The 17,313-nt window shown below is 51.2% G+C and overlaps 10 protein-coding genes across 10 annotated transcripts; 5 read left to right on the top strand and 5 right to left on the bottom strand.

Annotated features, from left to right (window-relative positions):
* The first annotated feature begins 205 nt into the window (after positions 1-205).
* BCR38DRAFT_94323 (nuclear cap-binding protein subunit 2) lies at positions 206-1,226 on the top strand. The gene is made up of 3 exons (XM_040865791.1): positions 206-442; positions 523-656; positions 718-1,226. The coding sequence occupies exons 1-3, from the start codon at positions 377-379 to the stop codon at positions 1,115-1,117; spliced, it is 600 nt and encodes a 199-aa protein (XP_040719814.1). The 5' UTR covers positions 206-376; the 3' UTR covers positions 1,118-1,226.
* A 330-nt stretch (positions 1,227-1,556) lies between these two features.
* BCR38DRAFT_481025 (ribosomal protein subunit L31) lies at positions 1,557-2,054 on the bottom strand (the record flags this gene model as incomplete). The annotated part of the gene is made up of 3 exons (XM_040863333.1): positions 1,557-1,609; positions 1,677-1,906; positions 1,999-2,054. The coding sequence occupies 3 exons, from the start codon at positions 2,052-2,054 to the stop codon at positions 1,557-1,559; spliced, it is 339 nt and encodes a 112-aa protein (XP_040719813.1).
* Positions 2,055-2,331: 277 nt separating this feature from the next.
* On the top strand, positions 2,332-2,999 carry BCR38DRAFT_333859 (Sedlin; the record flags this gene model as incomplete). Its single annotated transcript, XM_040855265.1, has 2 exons — positions 2,332-2,516; positions 2,693-2,999. 2 exons carry the CDS (start codon positions 2,332-2,334, stop codon positions 2,997-2,999), a joined length of 492 nt encoding a protein of 163 aa, XP_040719812.1.
* Positions 3,000-3,487: 488 nt separating this feature from the next.
* Positions 3,488-3,824, bottom strand: BCR38DRAFT_333869 (histone-fold-containing protein; the record flags this gene model as incomplete). The annotated part of the gene is made up of 2 exons (XM_040855267.1): positions 3,488-3,651; positions 3,710-3,824. Coding segments are annotated over 2 exons (279 nt in total), but the record flags the coding sequence as incomplete, so codon positions are not given.
* A 225-nt stretch (positions 3,825-4,049) lies between these two features.
* BCR38DRAFT_94269 (uncharacterized protein) lies at positions 4,050-4,971 on the bottom strand. Its single transcript, XM_040865789.1, has one exon. The coding sequence runs from the start codon at positions 4,831-4,833 to the stop codon at positions 4,369-4,371; it is 465 nt and encodes a 154-aa protein (XP_040719810.1). The 5' UTR covers positions 4,834-4,971; the 3' UTR covers positions 4,050-4,368.
* Position 4,972: 1 nt separating this feature from the next.
* BCR38DRAFT_94292 (uncharacterized protein) lies at positions 4,973-8,122 on the bottom strand. The gene is made up of 2 exons (XM_040865790.1): positions 5,469-8,122; positions 4,973-5,418 (listed from the first exon to the last, which is right to left on the bottom strand). The coding sequence occupies exons 1-2, from the start codon at positions 7,869-7,871 to the stop codon at positions 5,344-5,346; spliced, it is 2,478 nt and encodes an 825-aa protein (XP_040719809.1). The 5' UTR covers positions 7,872-8,122; the 3' UTR covers positions 4,973-5,343.
* An 827-nt stretch (positions 8,123-8,949) lies between these two features.
* BCR38DRAFT_405526 (uncharacterized protein) lies at positions 8,950-9,432 on the top strand (the record flags this gene model as incomplete). Its single annotated transcript, XM_040857967.1, has 1 exon — positions 8,950-9,432. The coding sequence occupies one exon, from the start codon at positions 8,950-8,952 to the stop codon at positions 9,430-9,432; it is 483 nt and encodes a 160-aa protein (XP_040719808.1).
* A 77-nt stretch (positions 9,433-9,509) lies between these two features.
* On the bottom strand, positions 9,510-10,220 carry BCR38DRAFT_454773 (uncharacterized protein; the record flags this gene model as incomplete). The annotated part of the gene is made up of 2 exons (XM_040861731.1): positions 9,510-10,018; positions 10,100-10,220. 2 exons carry the CDS (start codon positions 10,218-10,220, stop codon positions 9,510-9,512), a joined length of 630 nt encoding a protein of 209 aa, XP_040719807.1.
* Positions 10,221-10,915: 695 nt separating this feature from the next.
* On the top strand, positions 10,916-12,003 carry BCR38DRAFT_332056 (NADH-cytochrome b5 reductase 1; the record flags this gene model as incomplete). The annotated part of the gene is made up of 4 exons (XM_040855113.1): positions 10,916-11,072; positions 11,128-11,209; positions 11,257-11,800; positions 11,854-12,003. 4 exons carry the CDS (start codon positions 10,916-10,918, stop codon positions 12,001-12,003), a joined length of 933 nt encoding a protein of 310 aa, XP_040719806.1.
* Positions 12,004-14,699: 2,696 nt separating this feature from the next.
* On the top strand, positions 14,700-16,622 carry BCR38DRAFT_481018 (uncharacterized protein; the record flags this gene model as incomplete). The annotated part of the gene is made up of 1 exon (XM_040863332.1): positions 14,700-16,622. One exon carries the CDS (start codon positions 14,700-14,702, stop codon positions 16,620-16,622), a length of 1,923 nt encoding a protein of 640 aa, XP_040719805.1.
* Between the last annotated feature and the right edge of the window lie 691 nt (positions 16,623-17,313).

Below are 17,313 nucleotides of genomic sequence, written 5' to 3'. Positions count from 1 at the left end.
AGGCCAGTCGTCTTTTACAAGTCGGCAATCGCTTCTGGTTCGTGGGGTTGCTGCTTGTTGTGGATGGGTTGAATGAGGTTGGGAAGATCTTTGGATTCTTGACACCCTGCCAACCGCATCCGGGGAATTTTTAGGCATTTCGAGTGACTAAGTACAAGTACCCTGCGCGAAGATGCTTGGATCCCTGCAAGGTCCGGCGCGACCACCTGCATGCGTTGAGAAGCTGCGAAGCTCGAGTGGCCCAAGCTTCACAGCCTTAGAGCCCCCGGTTTCACTTAGCACTGTGACCACTCGCATTATAAAATAGGATACAGACGTCCCTTCATTCGACATCGTTTGCAATCCCCCCATCTTGACAAAGGAAGCCTGTGTCAACATGCGACCAGATTTCCGAAACACCGTAGAGCGGCTGGACAGGCCCAGTGCCTACTACCAAAGCAGGGTAAGTACGGCCAATCTGTCTCATCTCAGACTGAGGCATCTTGTCATGAGCTACGACTTTGACACTAACACACTGATCAGAACAAGAATCGGAGACGCAATGATCGTGGAAGAGACGACCGTGACGGGGACGCTGAGATGAAGGAAGATAAGCCCGAAGAGCAGGCTCCTGAGGATCCCCTGGCACATGCAGCCACTCTCTACGTCGGCAATCTGTGAGCTCATACTCCTTTCGCCTCCTTCGTCTGTGGTCCCAAGCCTAATTGCTCCGAAAAGCTCTTTCTACACAACCGAAGAGCAAGTCTACGAACTCTTCTCCAAGTGTGGCGAGATCAAACGTCTGATCATGGGCCTGGACCGTTTCAACAAGACGCCTTGCGGGTTTTGCTTTGTTGAGTACTACACACACCAGGATGCCCTCGACTGTATGAAGTACATCGGAGGAACAAAGCTGGACGAGCGTGTCATCCGAACTGATCTGGACCCGGGTTTCGAGGAGGGTCGGCAGTACGGGCGTGGCAAGTCTGGTGGACAAGTGCGCGATGAGTACCGAGATGACTTCGATGAAGGCCGTGGTGGACTGGGGAGAGCAATTCAGTCAGAGCGTATGCGCGAGGTTGATAGACATCGTGACCGCGACCAACAGATGGAAGATGACTACGGACGGCTGAGATAGGCAGCGATTGGGGGGGACTGTATGATAGGAGATACCCTAGGATGGCATGAACCGCCACCTTTTGACGGTGACATTATATACGTGGGCAGCATCTGGGTAGACCGGCGTGAGCAGACGTGCTGGGTCGGTCAACTGCTGAGCTTAAGCAGTGTTCAAGGTGATGGAATACTTTTTCGATGGCAATCATTCAAGTCAAGCCAGTAAGGCATCCTCTCGCTTCAACCTGGTTCAGTCAAGAGACCAAGTGTTCGTTCAATGTATGTTCGTTCGTATACAGAGGAGCATGTTCTGCAGCTCCAGCATAGCGTGACAATATAGTACAATCCTGACCGTGACCAAACGCCACCTGTCTGTCTGTCTGTCTGTCTGTGTGCGACGAAGGCTCCAGCCTTCGACTTCCATACAGCAGAGCGATCAATCCCATCTCCTCTCTCCAGCTCTAGTAACCAGGCGGGTTCAGTCGTTGTGATACTCTCGTCCACTTGGGTAGTTCTGCAACGCATGTTAGAGATAAGGCACCCTTCTAGCCCCAATGGGACGACTTCATGGCTGGACATACTGTGAATGCCCTTCCTGTACCTCTTCTCTTTCCTGTCGAATATGGTGTACTTGTCCTTGGGCAGCATCTCGGCCTCGGTAGGCATTTCCTCCTTCCAGACCTCCAGCGACCTGAGCGATTGGCCCTGCTTCTTCAAGGCGGAATCAAGGGTGGCGACGACCGAGTCGACGGCGCGCAGACGCTTGCGTTGCCGTGCTTTCTGGAATCGGGAGAGGCGCCAGGGGATCTTCCTATGGGGGGATCAGTTCTATTTTGAATGCGAAGCGCGCGATTGATTGGTGACGGAGCATCTTGGTTATAGCAAATATGAAGATTTACACACCAAAGAAGACCGCCTGATAATGGACTCGTAGCCCTGAATGCGCCGAACCCGAACATCGTGTCTGGTTTTGCTGTCGGCGGATGACGCTTAATGACGCCGCCCTTCAGCAACTTTTTGAAGATCAGTCAACTGCAGCCCGCCCATCCGTCCAATGCACGAGCCCACCACCGATTGAGCCGAAACAGCTCACTCTCTTCCGCTCCCGACATGCAGCTCCAGGGTAGCCTTTCTCATAATCTACAGCGCTGAGGTCAAGAGATGCATTTCAGACTCCGGAATCTCACCAACTCTACGAAGTACGACCAATGATCGACAGATAATAGTGCAGCAACAATGTCCTACTACTTTGCCATCGTCGGCACGCAAGACAACCCGCTCTTCGAGCATGAATTCGGCTCGTCCAAGCAGGGCGGCGACGGCATGTCGCGGTTCAGCGAACAGGCGCGGCACATGAACCAGTTTATCGTGCACAGCAGTCTAGATATCGTCGAGGAGGTGCAATGGGGCACAGGGCAAATGTTCGTCTCCCTCTCTCGGTCCCGGTGTCTGGCACAGTTAGTCAGGCTTTTGCCATGCGCATCAAGTTCAATCACCACTATCTGATCCGGATCGCTACTATGCTGCCGGCCTCCGGTCAATGTGGTGGACCACGCCGTGCGTGCTATACTACGAACGAGGCTAACCACGACCCCAGGTATCTCAAGTGCATCGACAAGTTCTTCAACAACTACGTATCCTGCTTCATCACGGGCGGCAACATCAAGTTCCTTTTGCTGCACCAGCCCACGACACCCGTGTCGACCGCCTCGTCCCGGAGCTCCACCTCCATTGCCGCGAACCCGACGAGTCCCCAGACCGAGGAGGCCATCAAGAGTTTCTTCATTGAAGTATACGAGAACTGGGTCAAGACCATCATGAGCCCCTTCTACCGCGTCAACATGGAGGTGAGCAGTCCGACGTTCAGGCAGAGGGTCGCTGCGGCTGGGAGGAAATACCTCTGAGCCAAGGCGACAAGATGGATAAGAGGGGTGGATATCATGTCATGAAGTAAAACGGGAAAAGGCGTCTGGAGTACTGTAGATACCATTGTGGTTCAGTGTCGAAAATACATCTCGAGTCCACTAGCAAGTTCTATCGACAGGACGCGTGAATTGCCAACATGAACTACGAGGCCCGCAGACGCTTGCTTTTGGGCATTGGCAATGTCATCTTATCACAAGTGCATGAGCAGAAAAATCAAATCGATTCGTAGCGTCAAAGCATGATTGCAATGCGCAGGTATATTCAGCATGTATAGCTTCATTTAGGCCATCGCCTGTTCCATCAGACGGTGCCCCTTCAAAATTCATTCGCAAGACCATGAGCCGTAAACCTCCAGTACCAGAACGCCAATGTTGGAATGTATCTCATGCCATCCATAAAATCACAAGTGCTGAATCCAAATTCAACACGTACCGCTTCCAGTCCATCAAGATAGGGAAGAGGATTTTTAACCACCGAAACCGTAAAGGGTGCGTCCCTGGCGCTTCAAGGCGTAGACGACGTCAAGAGACGTAACAGTCTTGCGCTTGGCGTGCTCGGTGTAGGTGACGGCGTCACGGATGACGCCCTCGAGGAAGGACTTGAGGACACCACGGGTCTCTTCGTAGATCACTATGGAGCAGGTTAGATAACATGTCCAAACTGAGGCAACGGTTAGCGTGTAACTTACTGGCAGAAATACGCTTCACACCACCACGACGAGCAAGACGTCGAATAGCGGGCTTAGTGATACCCTGGATGTTGTCACGAAGAATCTTGCGGTGACGCTTGGCGCCGCCCTTGCCGAGGCCCTTGCCGCCCTTGCCGCCTGTGAGATGGGGTGTCAGCGAGATGCTTCCGTTGATTAGAGTGTGTATGTTCTCGAGGCTGTCGGCGCGTCTATCGCGTCGATTGGAAGGCAAGACGCGTCGGCGGTAGAATGAAACCGTCAACGTGCAAGCCTTGCCTTTCAGTTGCCGGCGAGACCGCAAACAACGCGACAGCGTGATCAAGGTGACAAATAAGAGGTAGCAACTTACGTCCAGTCATTTTGAGAAGTGTAAGTGATGATTGAGATGTGGTTTGGTGTTGGATTTGATGGAAATGTTGACGCCGCGATGCTGAAATAGGCAATGCAGAGTGTGAATGATTGGCGATTAACTGGGAAAAGAATAAAGGAAAAAGCGATGGTTGGGGGGAGGTGACAGTGGGTTTAAATGCGAGTCGCGGGGAGTCGCGGGGGCTGCTGGCTGATTGTGCGGTCTTCAGGAGGCGCTAGGCTCAAAGTGGATTATTCGCGTGCGGCTACCTCGAATTAAAATAGGAAATTGGTTCTGACTGATTCAATGTTTATCGAGGTCGAAATTCAGCTGCGGTTCGCCCATAATAAAACACGGCCATCTGGTTATGGATTTCGATGTTTGCAAAGGCCCGTGCACTCAGCACGCTTTTCTTTGCGTGCCGCCAGGGGTTCACTCCGGGTCTGCATAGTCGATCTAGTCTAGTTCTTTCCCGGAAGGTCCAAGCTTCAAAGTTCGGAAGGTGCAAGGGTGGTATCAAATACTGCCAACAAATCCTCCTGAAGCCGTGATCGCTATTCAATGAGACCAAATCGAGTTGTACTTGTGGTTTCGTCTCAAATCTTCTTCTTTTATGTACACTATGCAATGCCCACTTAATGGGTTGATCGGCAATACGATTGTCTGGAGGATGCCCACCGATGCAACCGGACAAGCCCCCTTCCTCTTGATAGCAAGTAGAGGGGATTCCTATCTGTATTGGGCACCTTGAATACGGGTTGACCGTCTTATGCATGTTGATGGATACCTGCTTGAGGTGTCGCCTATTTCAGAGTTCACTCAACATTTATTCCCAGCAGTTGCTTCGGTGTGGTGCGAATAATCGCCCTATTTCACTACACAGGCATCTTCTCAGGCAGGGTATTCATATATTATTTAGAAGGGCCTGGAGCTTCACCTTCGCAACGACAAGGACCAACAGCTTTCCTATGATACAAATATCGCAACCCCACCCCCCAATGTCCTATTCCTTGCGTGCCTACCGATACACAAAACAAGTCGTTGCCACCGCCAGGCAACGATCCGAAACCAACATGCACAGCCTTCTTCGATGTTTTTCCTGAACGCCGTTCCATGCCATGCTCGACAATAGAATCTTTTTGCCTCGTCGCATCATAACTCTTGATTCCACATCAATCGCAACGTCCCCAAAGACACGGCCAAGAGATGCCCATGGCCACCTTATGCCGCTCAAACAGGTGAGTACAACGCCGCTAGGCGTCCGTACACGGGAACAGATCTAATATCATGCCATCATGGAGTCTTCGTAGCTTTCGTCGTCCTCCAAGCTCTCGATTGCCTCCTTGATCTGTTGGCTCGCCTTCAAATGAGGTCAGTATGCAATTGTGCGACGGAATTGGTGTGACAAACCTTCGGGTCCAAGTTCAGTGCAATGGTGAAATGTCGGACGGCAGAGCTTTTGTCGTTCAGCGACTTGTATAGCTTCCCCAGAAGGAAGTGCACTGTGGCTTCGTCTGGAGCCAGATTTTTGAGGATCTCCAATTCCTTTTGCGCTTCGTCAAGGTGGTTGAGCGCCAACAGGGCGCGCGCCTTCTTGTACCGTGTCTGCGCGGCATGAGGGGCTAGTTCCGTGGCTTTGGTGAAATATTGTAAGGCCTGGGCCGGATGTCGCTGCTTCTCGAGGACATTGCCTATGCAGCAGATCAAGACGGCATTGGTGGGGTTGATATGGGACGCCGAGTGGAAATGCGTAAAGGCCTTTTCGTAGTTGCCTAGTTTCTCATACACTCGCCCAATGCCGTAGTAGGCGTTATAGTGACGACGGTCTGCCGATATCGCCTTGCGATATGCTGTAAGGGCTTTCTCATATTCCTCGTTCGATACATGCTCGTGACCTTGCAGCGTGAAAGCGTACGCAAATTTGGGGTTAAGTTGGGTTGCCCGCTTGAAACAGCGTAGAGCTTGCTCATGATCCCTAGCAAGGGACCAAGCATTGCCAAGTGCGCACCATGCTTGAGGCGAATGCCAAGATAAATCCACCATCTCGTGTGCGAGGAACGACAGGTCCATCTCTCTTTTCAGAAACCACAAGATGGTCGAGTAGACTTCCATGTCTTCGAGGCGAGTAGGCGCCAAGATGCGTAGTCTCCTATAGTGCTTTTCTGCCTCCCCGTACGTCGCCTGTTCGTAGTACGCACGTCCAACCTGCGACAAGACCCATGGAGTGTCTTGATGCGCTCTAGGCAACGAGCCGTACGCTGCCAAGGCGTTGGAACATTGAAACTGTGACAATGCAAAATACCCAGCGCCGAATTTCTTCAGCAGCTCAAGCAAGTTCTTCAACGTCTCTTCTGCCTTGGCGTTGTCGGGCTCAACTACTCTCGGGATCGGTGGTTGTGGAGGGGGCTCTTTCACTCGAGGCGCCTCGGCATGGTCGACGTCCATGCCGTGATCTTCCGCGGGCTTCCGATTGCCACTCACCACCCGGCCAACACTCGTGCCACTAGAAGACGTTGGCCGCATGATGCGGGAAATCGGGGGCCTAGCCTTCTTCAATTCCCGCGTCGGGGCAGACCCAACCGTCGAGGCTCCCGAGTTCGCCTTTGTGTTGGTGCTTCTGAACATGTTTATTCTCGTACTTCTCCTGGGTGGCGCACCGGGCTCTTCTGATTGCTGCCGCGGCTGAACCGGGTGGCCAGATACAGTTCTTTTTCTCTCAATTCCGGATACGGCGGAAGCCGATGCTCTCAGCGTAGCAGGGTTCGACTCCACCAAAAGCTCTTCTTGACCCTTTTCAGACGCTTTTTGGTTTCGCCTCGATCCCAGACGGTAACTCATCTTAGGAGGCACGTCCATGAAACTGGTATCAACGGCTTGTACATGCCTGGTCTTTCGTGGAGCTCCATGCGACGGATCTGGGGCAACGCCGGCTCGAGGAATATGAGTTGACTCCAAGGTTGTTGAGGGAGGTGTCTCCATTCCGTCTGGCACGTGAACAGTCGTCGTCGCCATTCTAGAGCGGGCAGCATTGATTTTAGACATGAAGTCATTCTCCCCAGCATCTGCTGATAAAAGGTTGTTCGGTATAAGCACCTCGTTTGAGGTCATAGTCCGTTGGGCCTCGAATGGATCTACAGATTCGTAGATGGCGGGTCGTACGGAGGCCTTCTTCGATAACGGCTCCATAGGGTTCGTCGCGCTGCTATCCTTCTGCTCCAGGACACCATTTGGGTATTCGGGCTCGAAACAATGCAAGAGATCGTCGTTCATCCTAAAGATATTCTGGGTTCTGACGTTGACGCCCATGTCGCAGAGCGCAGTGAAGGCATCCCACATGAATGGGTTTGTCTTCAAGGATTCCTCAAAGCAGACAATGGCCTTTTTCTTGTCGTCGTAGACTCGGTACAGTCTCCCTAGCAGACAAGACAAACTTGCGGCATCCGGATTCGGGGCTCGACTTGACGCGCTATGTTTTCCCAAAGTAACTTTCTGCGTCCACATGCCCCTCGACTTCTCCAACGCAGCAATGCCATCTTTATAGCGCTCAAGTACTAGACATGCCTGAGCAAAGATGAAGGCGCAACCAAGATGTATACCACGGTAACCTGCCGCTTTGCTGAACTCGAACGCAGACCGGTAGTCACCCAGTCGTATATGGCTCAAGGCGAGAAGGTAGGCGGATTCGTTCGATCGGGGATCGTGGGCAGCTAATCGTTCTGCGAAGAAGAGGGCGTTGTCGTAGGATATGTTGTCGAGATGGTAGTATACAAGCTGTCGAAGCTGGCCCGTAATGGCGGCACTCGACGGAGCCATGGTGGAAGGAAGTTCGCCCGGTGATGATGTTGGTTCGAGGCTGAAGCTATCACCGGCTGGCCATGAGCTTGATGTGTGCCCGAGGCCGAATATGCAGCGGTAAAGGATCCCGGGAGTCTATGAATGCTCTAGCGAGACAGTTGAGTTTGCCTCAAACCTTAAGCAGCCTTGAACGGGTGGGGGGTTGGGTGGTGGTGGTGCATCAAAGGCTGCACAAGAACCGAAAGCGAGCAACCCGCCGTTGTGATTAGAATTATGGTGCTCAACAAGCTCGACAAGAGCGATAATGGCAAGACGCCCGGACCTCAACCGAAAAGAACTGCAAGGCGGAAAGGGCTCTGCGGCTCTCGGAGGAAATAAAACTAGGCACGGCGTCCGGGTCCTGACTGCTTGCTCGAACAAGCATTGGTGGCTTGTTGGATGAGCGTGAATTCGATGCCGGGTCGACGTTATTGATTCGAGATACCTGACGTTAATGCATCCTCGTTCCTCGGTTCGCAAGAATGGCGATACAGCTGTGTTGCTATTTCGGAAACGACCGTCCAAACGCCGGCTCCAACAGGTGTATGGCCAAAGTCGGTAAAAATGAGATCAAAACTTCTGAAGTCTCTGTGTGGAATAATGAGCAGGTGTCTCCCCGTCGCGATGTTGTGATGCAAGCAACGTCGAATCTTCTCATTGGCTGCGATGTCTGCTTAAGGCCAAATTCCCGGTCAGCTAGGAACTCACGGAGCAACAGGTGGGTTCTTGGTTGGCCTTGGCAAGCGCTTAGTGCACCACTGCAGCTACTTGAACTCTGCACTTTCAGCCTCTCAACCTCTCCAAGTCATTGTTGCATTGCCAACCTCCACCCGCAATCCATTTCACGCACGGCTGGCTGCATTCGTCATTTCTTGGTCTCAGAAATTGACAGCCTTCATTCACATCAGGACCAGCGATCCCCATATTTCACAAAAAAGGAAAAGAAAAAAATATACAGCGCCGTGGAGCTATTTAGGTTCCCTCAATCGGCATCACCTGTTCGCCCGATCTGTCCTCAACTTTGGAAGACAAGAAAATATCAGATTCTCAAGCGACCATGGCTCAGAAAGCACGAAAGGACCTAGCAAAATCCAATGTTGAGGCCTTGAAGAACCTGCACCTGGGAACTCTGATTGTCAACACCCTCTTCTTCCTCTTCAACCTCATCTTCAAGAGGCGCTCCCTTTTGCTCTATGTCGTATTGTCCATCCCCAGTTTCATCTGCGAATACATCCTCGAGTCAACAGGTCGTCCGAAATATGATCCTTCAACCAAGGCTCTCAAGACTGCTGGCGAAGACCTCTCAGCTCCTGGACTCACCGAGTACATGTTCGATGTAATCTGGGTCACTTGGGCTTCTGTTTTTCTCGTCACTTTCTTCGGAAACTGGGGCTGGCTACTGTGGACTACAGTCCCTGCATACGGCGCGTTCAAGGGCTACAGTCTCGTCGGCGCCGCTCGGGGCATGGCATCAGGCATGCAACAGCAACCGGACAATGCCGCACCCATTGGCAACAGAAAGCAACAAAGAGCTGCATGAGTACGCAGTCTTGTTGGTAATGATGAAGAGGCCTCTGGGAATACGTCTACAGCCTCGTCCATGTTCTCTCGTCTACGCTATACTTGGTGGCAGTGGAGCTCTTTATTCCAGTCATCCAGCACATCCTTCTCAACGTCTTTGACCATGACGTGAATATGTTCTAAGGATCGTACAGACTGCAATGCAACCCAGTTCTTGAACCACAAAACCCGATTTTCTCCTCCTGAACCAAGTCTGTCAACAAAGAATCTTTGCACAAAGTCGGCAACGACTTGACGGCTTTCGGAAGTCATATCACCTGTCTTAGAATCCGTTCCAATGGGAGTTCTTGACCACACCACGATGTGGGTTATATCAGGCGTTAGACCGTAAGGCCAATCGTTCAGCAAGACCTTGTAATCGGAGACATCCTTGAAGGGAGTGCTGGAATTTGGTGTGAAAGGAGGTGAGCCCCATGCTCGGGGTAGTCGATGGGCCAAGAGATACTGCGTCATTGAGCCATACTCCGCTTTAGTCTCGGCCGTCCATTTCATGTATCTTCGCAGATCCGAGGGTCTGCGTTTCAAGACCGACAGATTATTCTCACCTATTATGTTCATCAGTTGGCCAGGTTCTAGGCGAGTAGTTTATGAGTCAAGTGAAAGGGCGTAACGGTAGCCACACTGACCGATGATCTTTCTCATGTCCTCCCAGTCGTGGCAATGGAATTCTTCGTCCGTTTGCGATAGAACCCACTTATCCACTTCCGTTAGTGGAAACGGCGACTCTTCGACCGGAATATCTCCCATGTTTGCGTGATGGGTACTCAAGGAATGAGATATTGATTGTATGGTGGTTGCAAGCCGTAATGATTAGAAAGTAGCTTCTCGACTTGAATCACTGGGGTGGAGCTTGGAGTCCATTGTGGACCATGAGAACACCTGGATTCATGAAACTGTTTAACAACCACGCAGATTATGGGATCCCCTCGGATGCTTCAGTTCTCTTGCTTGTCGGAGCAAGTGGCCAAGAAATTTTGTCAAGAGTCCGGTGCAATTATTACCATCTGATGCAAATTGACAAAATGCGACTTCCCAAGGTTCTCGGGGCAAAGTTGAGGCGTCACCTGTACCTACTCGTGCCTGGTGCCTGTGCTTGCACCTCACCCAAACTGGCGGGAAAGATCCCGATGAAAACTTTATTTTGCAATTGTCACCCTAAGCCCCCCGATAAATACCCGACAAGTCCAGGCGGGGAAACACACAATCGGCAGTTGAATGGCCCGGGCTTCTCAACATTTCGGTTTTCGCTCGCAATTCATGTATTTTGCTTAAGAAACAGAGGTACTTCTTCTTCGTCATCAACTCCGAGTTCGCTCTCTAGCTGTAACACCCCGACAAGAGATGATTGCTTCCTGTTGATAACACATAAGGGTCAGCATCGGCCTTGCTGCGAGGAAGACAAATTTTCCGAAAAATACCGCAGGAGCGCGCCCATATTCAAGATGAGCGACTCGTCTCTGACTTCGAGCCAGAACATCAACGGGATCTATATCCCCGTTGGTTTGCTCATTTTCGGCACCTTCATTGTGAAAAGAGAATGGGTTCCCTATGCTGCCATTGTGGCAGTCGCCATTGGCGCTTTGAAGCTCTATAGTCAGCGTACGTCAATGGTGTTCATATCATGAAGGAAGCGTCTGATCTAACTTGCGCGCAGTGCCCAAAAAGGTCCTCAAGCCGGACGTGTTTCAAGAGTTCGAGCTCAAGGAGAAGACAGTTCTGTCACACAATACAGCCATGTTCGTATCGTCGCCGATGGCGTCTGACGCCAAGCTAACCGTGCTAGCTACCGCTTCAAATTGCCAACGCCGACCTCCATCCTCGGCCTCCCCATCGGACAACACATATCCATCGGTGCCGCTATCGAACAGCCTGATGGAAGCAGCAAGGATATCGTTCGGTCTTATACTCCCATTTCGGGTGATCACCAGCCTGGATACATTGATCTTCTGATTAAGTCTTACCCAACTGGCAACATCTCGAAGCACATGGCATCGCTTGCCGTAGGCCAAACAATCCGAGTCAAGGGACCCAAGGGTGCCTTCGTCTACACTCCCAACATGGTTCGTCACTTTGGCATGATTGCGGGTGGCACCGGTATCACACCAATGCTGCAAATCGTCCGGGCTGTCATCAGAGGACGTGCTGCTGGAGACAAAACCGAGATTGATTTGATCTTCGCCAACGTGTCGCCCACGGACATCCTTTTGAAGGAGGACCTTGACGCTCTCGCAGAGCAGGACAAGGGTTTCAGAGTTCACTATGTTCTTGACAACCCTCCGGAGGGTTGGACCGGCGGTGTCGGTTACGTCACCGCCGACATGATCACCGTAGGTTCTCCACTGTACTGACACCGAAACGATAAGACTAATGCTAGCTGTAGAAATGGCTTCCAAAGCCCGCTGATGATGTCAAGATCTTGCTTTGCGGACCTCCCCCCATGGTCAGCGGTTTGAAGAAGACAGCCGAGAGCCTTGGCTTCAAGAAGGCACGACCTGTGAGCAAGTTGGAGGACCAAATCTTTGCCTTTTAAATATGTGGCTCTTCGCCTCAGTAAAAAGAGGCTATAGAGACCATCCGGCAAAGTTTTTCTTGCAGTAGCATGTCCGAGTAGTGCAGGAGCCGAAAAGTCTTCGGATTCTGGCATGATCACTTCACTACAACAGTATCGCCTACTAAACCACCAAGGTTCAACCAAATACGAGCTGGCATCAAAGTTGACTTCACGATATGAAGAGGCCTTGTCCTCAACCCCAGCCAAGGTCGACTCGTCGTGCCAGCCGAGAGAATGTATCAAATGTGCACATGCCGTGCTGGGCAGTCTTGGTAATATGGCTCTTCATCGCCAACTCTGGACTGGGTACGATCGATATTGCCAAGCTCGCTGAGGCTTGACCTATTTGCCAAATATGGGGGATTCTGAGTGGTATTAGTGTCCGATGTATCCCAATTCATCACATTTGAAATCGTTCAATTTAATTATATGAAATCACTCCAGTGTCGTTCTGGAAGCTGCTTCCAGATATACCGGCACAAAATACGATCTTCAGTGGACGATGACTCTTCCTAGAACAGTAAACAAGCCCCCGTGCTTTCCGAAGATCCAACCATTTGCATGGCGGAGAATTTTTCGCAAACAAGCTCCCCTGCTGGGTGTAGCTCGTTCGTTTCCGTCTCATGAGTTAAAGCGGGTGGGCCGAGGAAGAGATTTGTTGTGCGAATGCCCTATTTTTGAAAATGAAGTCTTGTCTGTGCTAGGGTTTAGGAACAATAGGTTACTCTGGTGTTTGAAATATGTTGGAAGGTTCTTGCTTTCCTCGGGGCACCATTTTTAGGTAGCCATAGGAATCAATGACCATTCCAGTCTCACCATGCACCATGGCAATACTGCACGGGACTGGGGCGCTTTGTCTCTGTATATTGCAACAACGATTGTGCTCAAGTACCATGTGAGTTGTAGCTGGCTATAGTGTCGAGCTCATTCCAGGAAGGGCTCTCTGGTCTCGGTGGAAGAGAGACCGGCTTACGGAGTCAGCCATCTGCCGCCTCTCGCGAGGCTGCTCCCTTCACTCCAATATACCGAGAAGGAACAACTCAAACTGGCTTTTATGAATTTACGAGCGGCTCGTAGGGCTACCAACATTCCTGGTCAGCGCTCGCATGTAAAGATATGATAAATCGATCATGAAATTGGCTACCCATCATCAGTGCATCGAAATACTAAGCAAGGGGCACTCCAAGAGGATCAAATGACAGAGAACACGAACAACTGAAACCCCCGAGTCCACAGCTGTTATGCATCAAGTTTAGGAAGCTCAATAGCTCTGTCACAGAGGCGGCGCTGGAGTGGATGAGTTGTGGTATTTCTTGCCCCAGCCTCGTGTATCTTGACCTGAGGGCCATACATAACCAAGAGCTAAGATGCCCCGACTGTAACCCCATTGCGTCGTATTTGTTCACGAGACTCATATTGATGGACCCGGTATGTTATAGATAAACTGTTGCAAGGTTGACGCTATGAATTTTAATGTACATCCCCGTCTTGTTGTATTTCTCTAGAAACTCACAGTAGTATGCGGTTTCTATCATTGCTATTAGCGTCGGGTGGCCCAAAGTTGGTCCAAAGGTCCAAATGTCCAAATATGGCAGGTTGCATAATACTACATGCCCTAGTCAATATCAAGCGATTTCGGATGGCGGCTTGCCAACAAGATAACGAGATTCTCCAATATCTCTTTCTGACAGGGCAGAGCGATGACGTGCATTCTTGGGTATTCCACCGACGTAATTGGAAGGAGCAAGTCCTTTTGCAGCATACAGAATCTCAATTGATCGAGATAATCTTGAATGAAGGGTTGTCGTCTTTGATCGATCAGCTCGGAAACAACAATAGACTCCAGTTTGCGTCAGAGATCGTAGATTCACCTGCCACAGCGCCCTTGCTCCACCGTACGCTACTCACCTAAGTAGCAAGTTTATGAATTGAGCTATCGCTAATATCCGAGAACGAGGAGACTACCCACGTTAGCGCAAAAGACTCTGCGGCTCATTTCACACTTCGCACCGCAATTATGCGGATGGCTTGGCTTAGCTGATAACCTTCAATACCTCGTAGCGAATTCGTTCATTTTCTGCAAGCCCATATGATCCTTTCAAGCACCCGTGCGACCGATTAGCAATTGCTGTTATTCGTCGAGCTGCGGTGCGTAAGAATTGGGGTAGCTCTTTGTAGCAGCGCCATCAGCATTCGTCTACGTTACATTCGATTGCCTATCACTTTACGTACTTTGGCACGGCCAGGCCTGGCCAAGGGATCTCCGAATCTTGTAGATCTTGTGCAGGGCGACCGAGCTCAAGCAGCTTTTAAACACCACCCCTCCATATCTCCACACATCTTTGACAGGAACAGCAATTTTCTAGAAGGGGCAAGCAGTCACCTTCGAAACAGAAAAAACAGAGGTTGATGAGCAAGCCAACCAAATAACCTCAACAACAGACACAAGTTGGCATCACGCGCACATCAGCTCCCCCACTCCGATCGCGCAAATACCACAAATACAATATTACAAATACGAAGATCTGTCATACACACTCCGGCCAGCGCGAGATTTGGGCTTGTTGCGAATAATGCATGCCCTTTGTACATTGGCGGCCGTTTCTATTTTTGTTGCAAGTTAGACCAATTTGTTGATGATCGGCGCACTCCTCTCGGCCGACGGAACTATGACAATGGATGACGCGACACACCTGGTGTCGGAGCTCTTCACCAAGCTCGACGAACTCGAGCGCAAGATCATTGAGCACCGTCAGGGCATGGCGGTGGAGTTTCAGCGATATTCGCAACATCTGCTGCAGGGCGCGTCCGAGGAAGTGTCAGCCATTGTCGAGAAGGCCATACGAGATTCAATGCCCAGATACCCGGCGCTCAGCCCGGCTTTGCATCTGGCGAGCCCGCTCAATGCCGCTGACTCACCTGAGTCACCACCCCCGAGTCACTCCGACGTCGACAGTTCCAACTTCATTACAGACGACGGCAGCAGCGATCGAAAACGGCGCGTCCGGGTCTCTCCACCGCCCATTCTGCCTCACACATCTGGCACGCCTCCTGATACTGCCTCGAGGAGTCCACATGCGCGGGAGGTTGAGTTCCACGGCTTGTTCACGCCCACATATCTACCCTTGCTTGATGGTGCTGTGCATAGGTCGCAGCCCACCATACCACCCCAAGCCCCGGCTGCGACCTCAATCCAGTCTCAGGTTAAACAAATCTCACTTTCGTCTCTCGCCAGGGGAGTGAGCTGGCGACCCGACCCAGTACGACGACCCACGGAAGATACCATTTCTTCCAACACTTCTGATGATAGCGCCTACGGCAAGAACCGACGAAGTGCCCTCCGCCGCTCCTCGAGCTCCTCTACCACTAAGACCCAGAGCCCTCGACGGGTACGGTTTGAAGTGGAGGGTGGGGAAGTCTTGCCAACCGCATCACCCCCACTATCACCTCGAGTCAACACCGATCACCTGCCCTCTCCGCTAGGCAACGCTACCAACCTGTTGGATGAGTCATACGACTCTGGAATCGTCGAAGAAAACGAAGACCCTGACGTTGGCTTGCTAGGAAGCTCCCCCCCGAGACCGAAGAAGATAACATCCACCGATCGGCTGAAGGCCTTGGCGAGGACATCTAGCGAAGATACATCAAAGTGGACGGTCGTTGGTGACACGCAAGGCATCGACGACGACGACGATCTGCTAGTCATGGCTTGTGCCAACGATAGGACAAGTGCCGCTGCTACTGCTGCTGTAACGGATGCATCTGCGCAACATCAAAGCACACACACACCCGTCCGATCTGACTTTGGAAACCCTGTGGACGAGGAAATCCCGGATACGCCAGAGGAAGCTGCCGAGAGAGCGCACGAGGCAATGGTCGAGATGCCACAGATGGTTTCATTCCGAGGCAAGAAGAAGTTTTCCCCGCCGCGCCTCTCAGTCGATGCGAAGGCTAGGTTCGAAGGCGTCACTTCTAATACCCAAACAGTCAGGGCTTCGGCCCAAACGACAAGCAAACCTGTGGTACTTTCCAAAGACCAACATGTCGAGGAAGAGGAAATGTTTTCATATGAATCTGACGAGGACGAGACGGGGGGGAGCCTGCCGAAAATGAAGTATATTGGGGAATCGCCACCAAAGAAGTACATCGATGACGAAGATGATGGACTTGAAGGGGAGTCAATGGATGGTTCAGCAAGTGAGGACATGCCTATTGCTTTGTGTTCGACTTCGCCAGCGATTTCCATAAGTCAGCATGTCTCCTCTGCGCCAACTTCCGTTACATCTCCATCTACAGCTGGCGCTACAGCTCATGTAGATGCGGCAAAACCGCAATCCCGACACTTCTCAGCCTCTATAGGCTCATACAAAGGGAAGTCTTTCAACATGTCGAGCGTCACGAATGATGAAATCCAAAAGAGGGCAGCAAAAATGGGCGACATATATTCGTTCATTGGCAGCGTGGATGGCCGAAGTGGCGTGGATGAAAGTACAAGCTACCGACCCGAGAAGACAAACTTTGGTGGCACGCCGAGGAGTTTGAGTGAACGTATGATCATGGAGGACTTGGCGGAAGGTAGGGAAAGTTCCCCCGATTGAGCCTGCTTCGCTCTGAGCTAGGGTCTACCAATTTTCTCTATCTCGTAGATAGAAGGAGTGGTCACTGGCGGTTCGCATTCGACCATCGTTTGCCATTGCATTGCCACAGTTCCGTTTTTCCAGCGGTTACACGGGGCACAAATTCGCATAACAGCATACTTTTTCATACGAGCCCAATCAGTTCTGACGAGGAAACAAGCGCTTTGGCAGGGAGACTGCTGAATTTGTTTCAGGTGTCAATTGCGTGGTCTTCGACATTCATCTTCAAACAACAAGGCATCGTACAGGTTATGTCATTGCCAATGGCAGGGGCATTGACTAGTACCGGAAAGACTATTCTTCATGGTCCTTGCTGGAATACCGGGTCAAGATGAAATGTGCGCGTTGATTTCAAGGCGGCCGGTGTTGTTGACCGTTAGCTCTAGAGCAGTCCAAGGACATTGCCAATTGCCACAATTCTGTCAGACCGCGAGACTACGGTGTGATGTTTCGTCATTGAACCGGAAAACGCACCTAAATCAAATCTGTACTGCCTGCTCTGTAATTATGGTATGCTGGTGGTGGTAATGCTCATGTTTAGGTGCTTAATTTTATTATATACACAGTGTGGACGGTACTCATAGCAAAAGCATGATGCTGAATAGGATGATATACTTGTAACGGTTTTGCCGGCCTCGGTGTGTAAACGTGT

This window comes from Pseudomassariella vexata, assembly GCF_002105095.1.
Source record: "Pseudomassariella vexata strain CBS 129021 chromosome Unknown BCR38scaffold_2, whole genome shotgun sequence".
NCBI lineage: Eukaryota > Fungi > Ascomycota > Sordariomycetes > Amphisphaeriales > Pseudomassariaceae > Pseudomassariella > Pseudomassariella vexata.
This window is presented reverse-complemented; position numbering and strand designations above follow the sequence as displayed.

Bases quoted from the DNA above. Each gene is read 5' to 3' on its own strand.
- BCR38DRAFT_94292 (XM_040865790.1), bottom strand. From the start codon at position 7,871: ATGGCTCCGTCGAGTGCCGCCATTACGGGCCAGCTTCGACAGCTTGTA. The intron at 5,419-5,468 runs GTTTGTCACACC...CCTCATTTGAAG, and splicing joins CACTGAACTTGGACCCGAAG to GCGAGCCAACAGATCAAGGA.
- BCR38DRAFT_94269 (XM_040865789.1), bottom strand. From the start codon at position 4,833: ATGCATAAGACGGTCAACCCGTATTCAAGGTGCCCAATACAGATAGGA.
- BCR38DRAFT_94323 (XM_040865791.1), top strand. From the start codon at position 377: ATGCGACCAGATTTCCGAAACACCGTAGAGCGGCTGGACAGGCCCAGT. The intron at 443-522 runs GTAAGTACGGCC...CACACTGATCAG, and splicing joins GTGCCTACTACCAAAGCAGG to AACAAGAATCGGAGACGCAA. The intron at 657-717 runs GTGAGCTCATAC...TGCTCCGAAAAG, and splicing joins ACTCTCTACGTCGGCAATCT to CTCTTTCTACACAACCGAAG.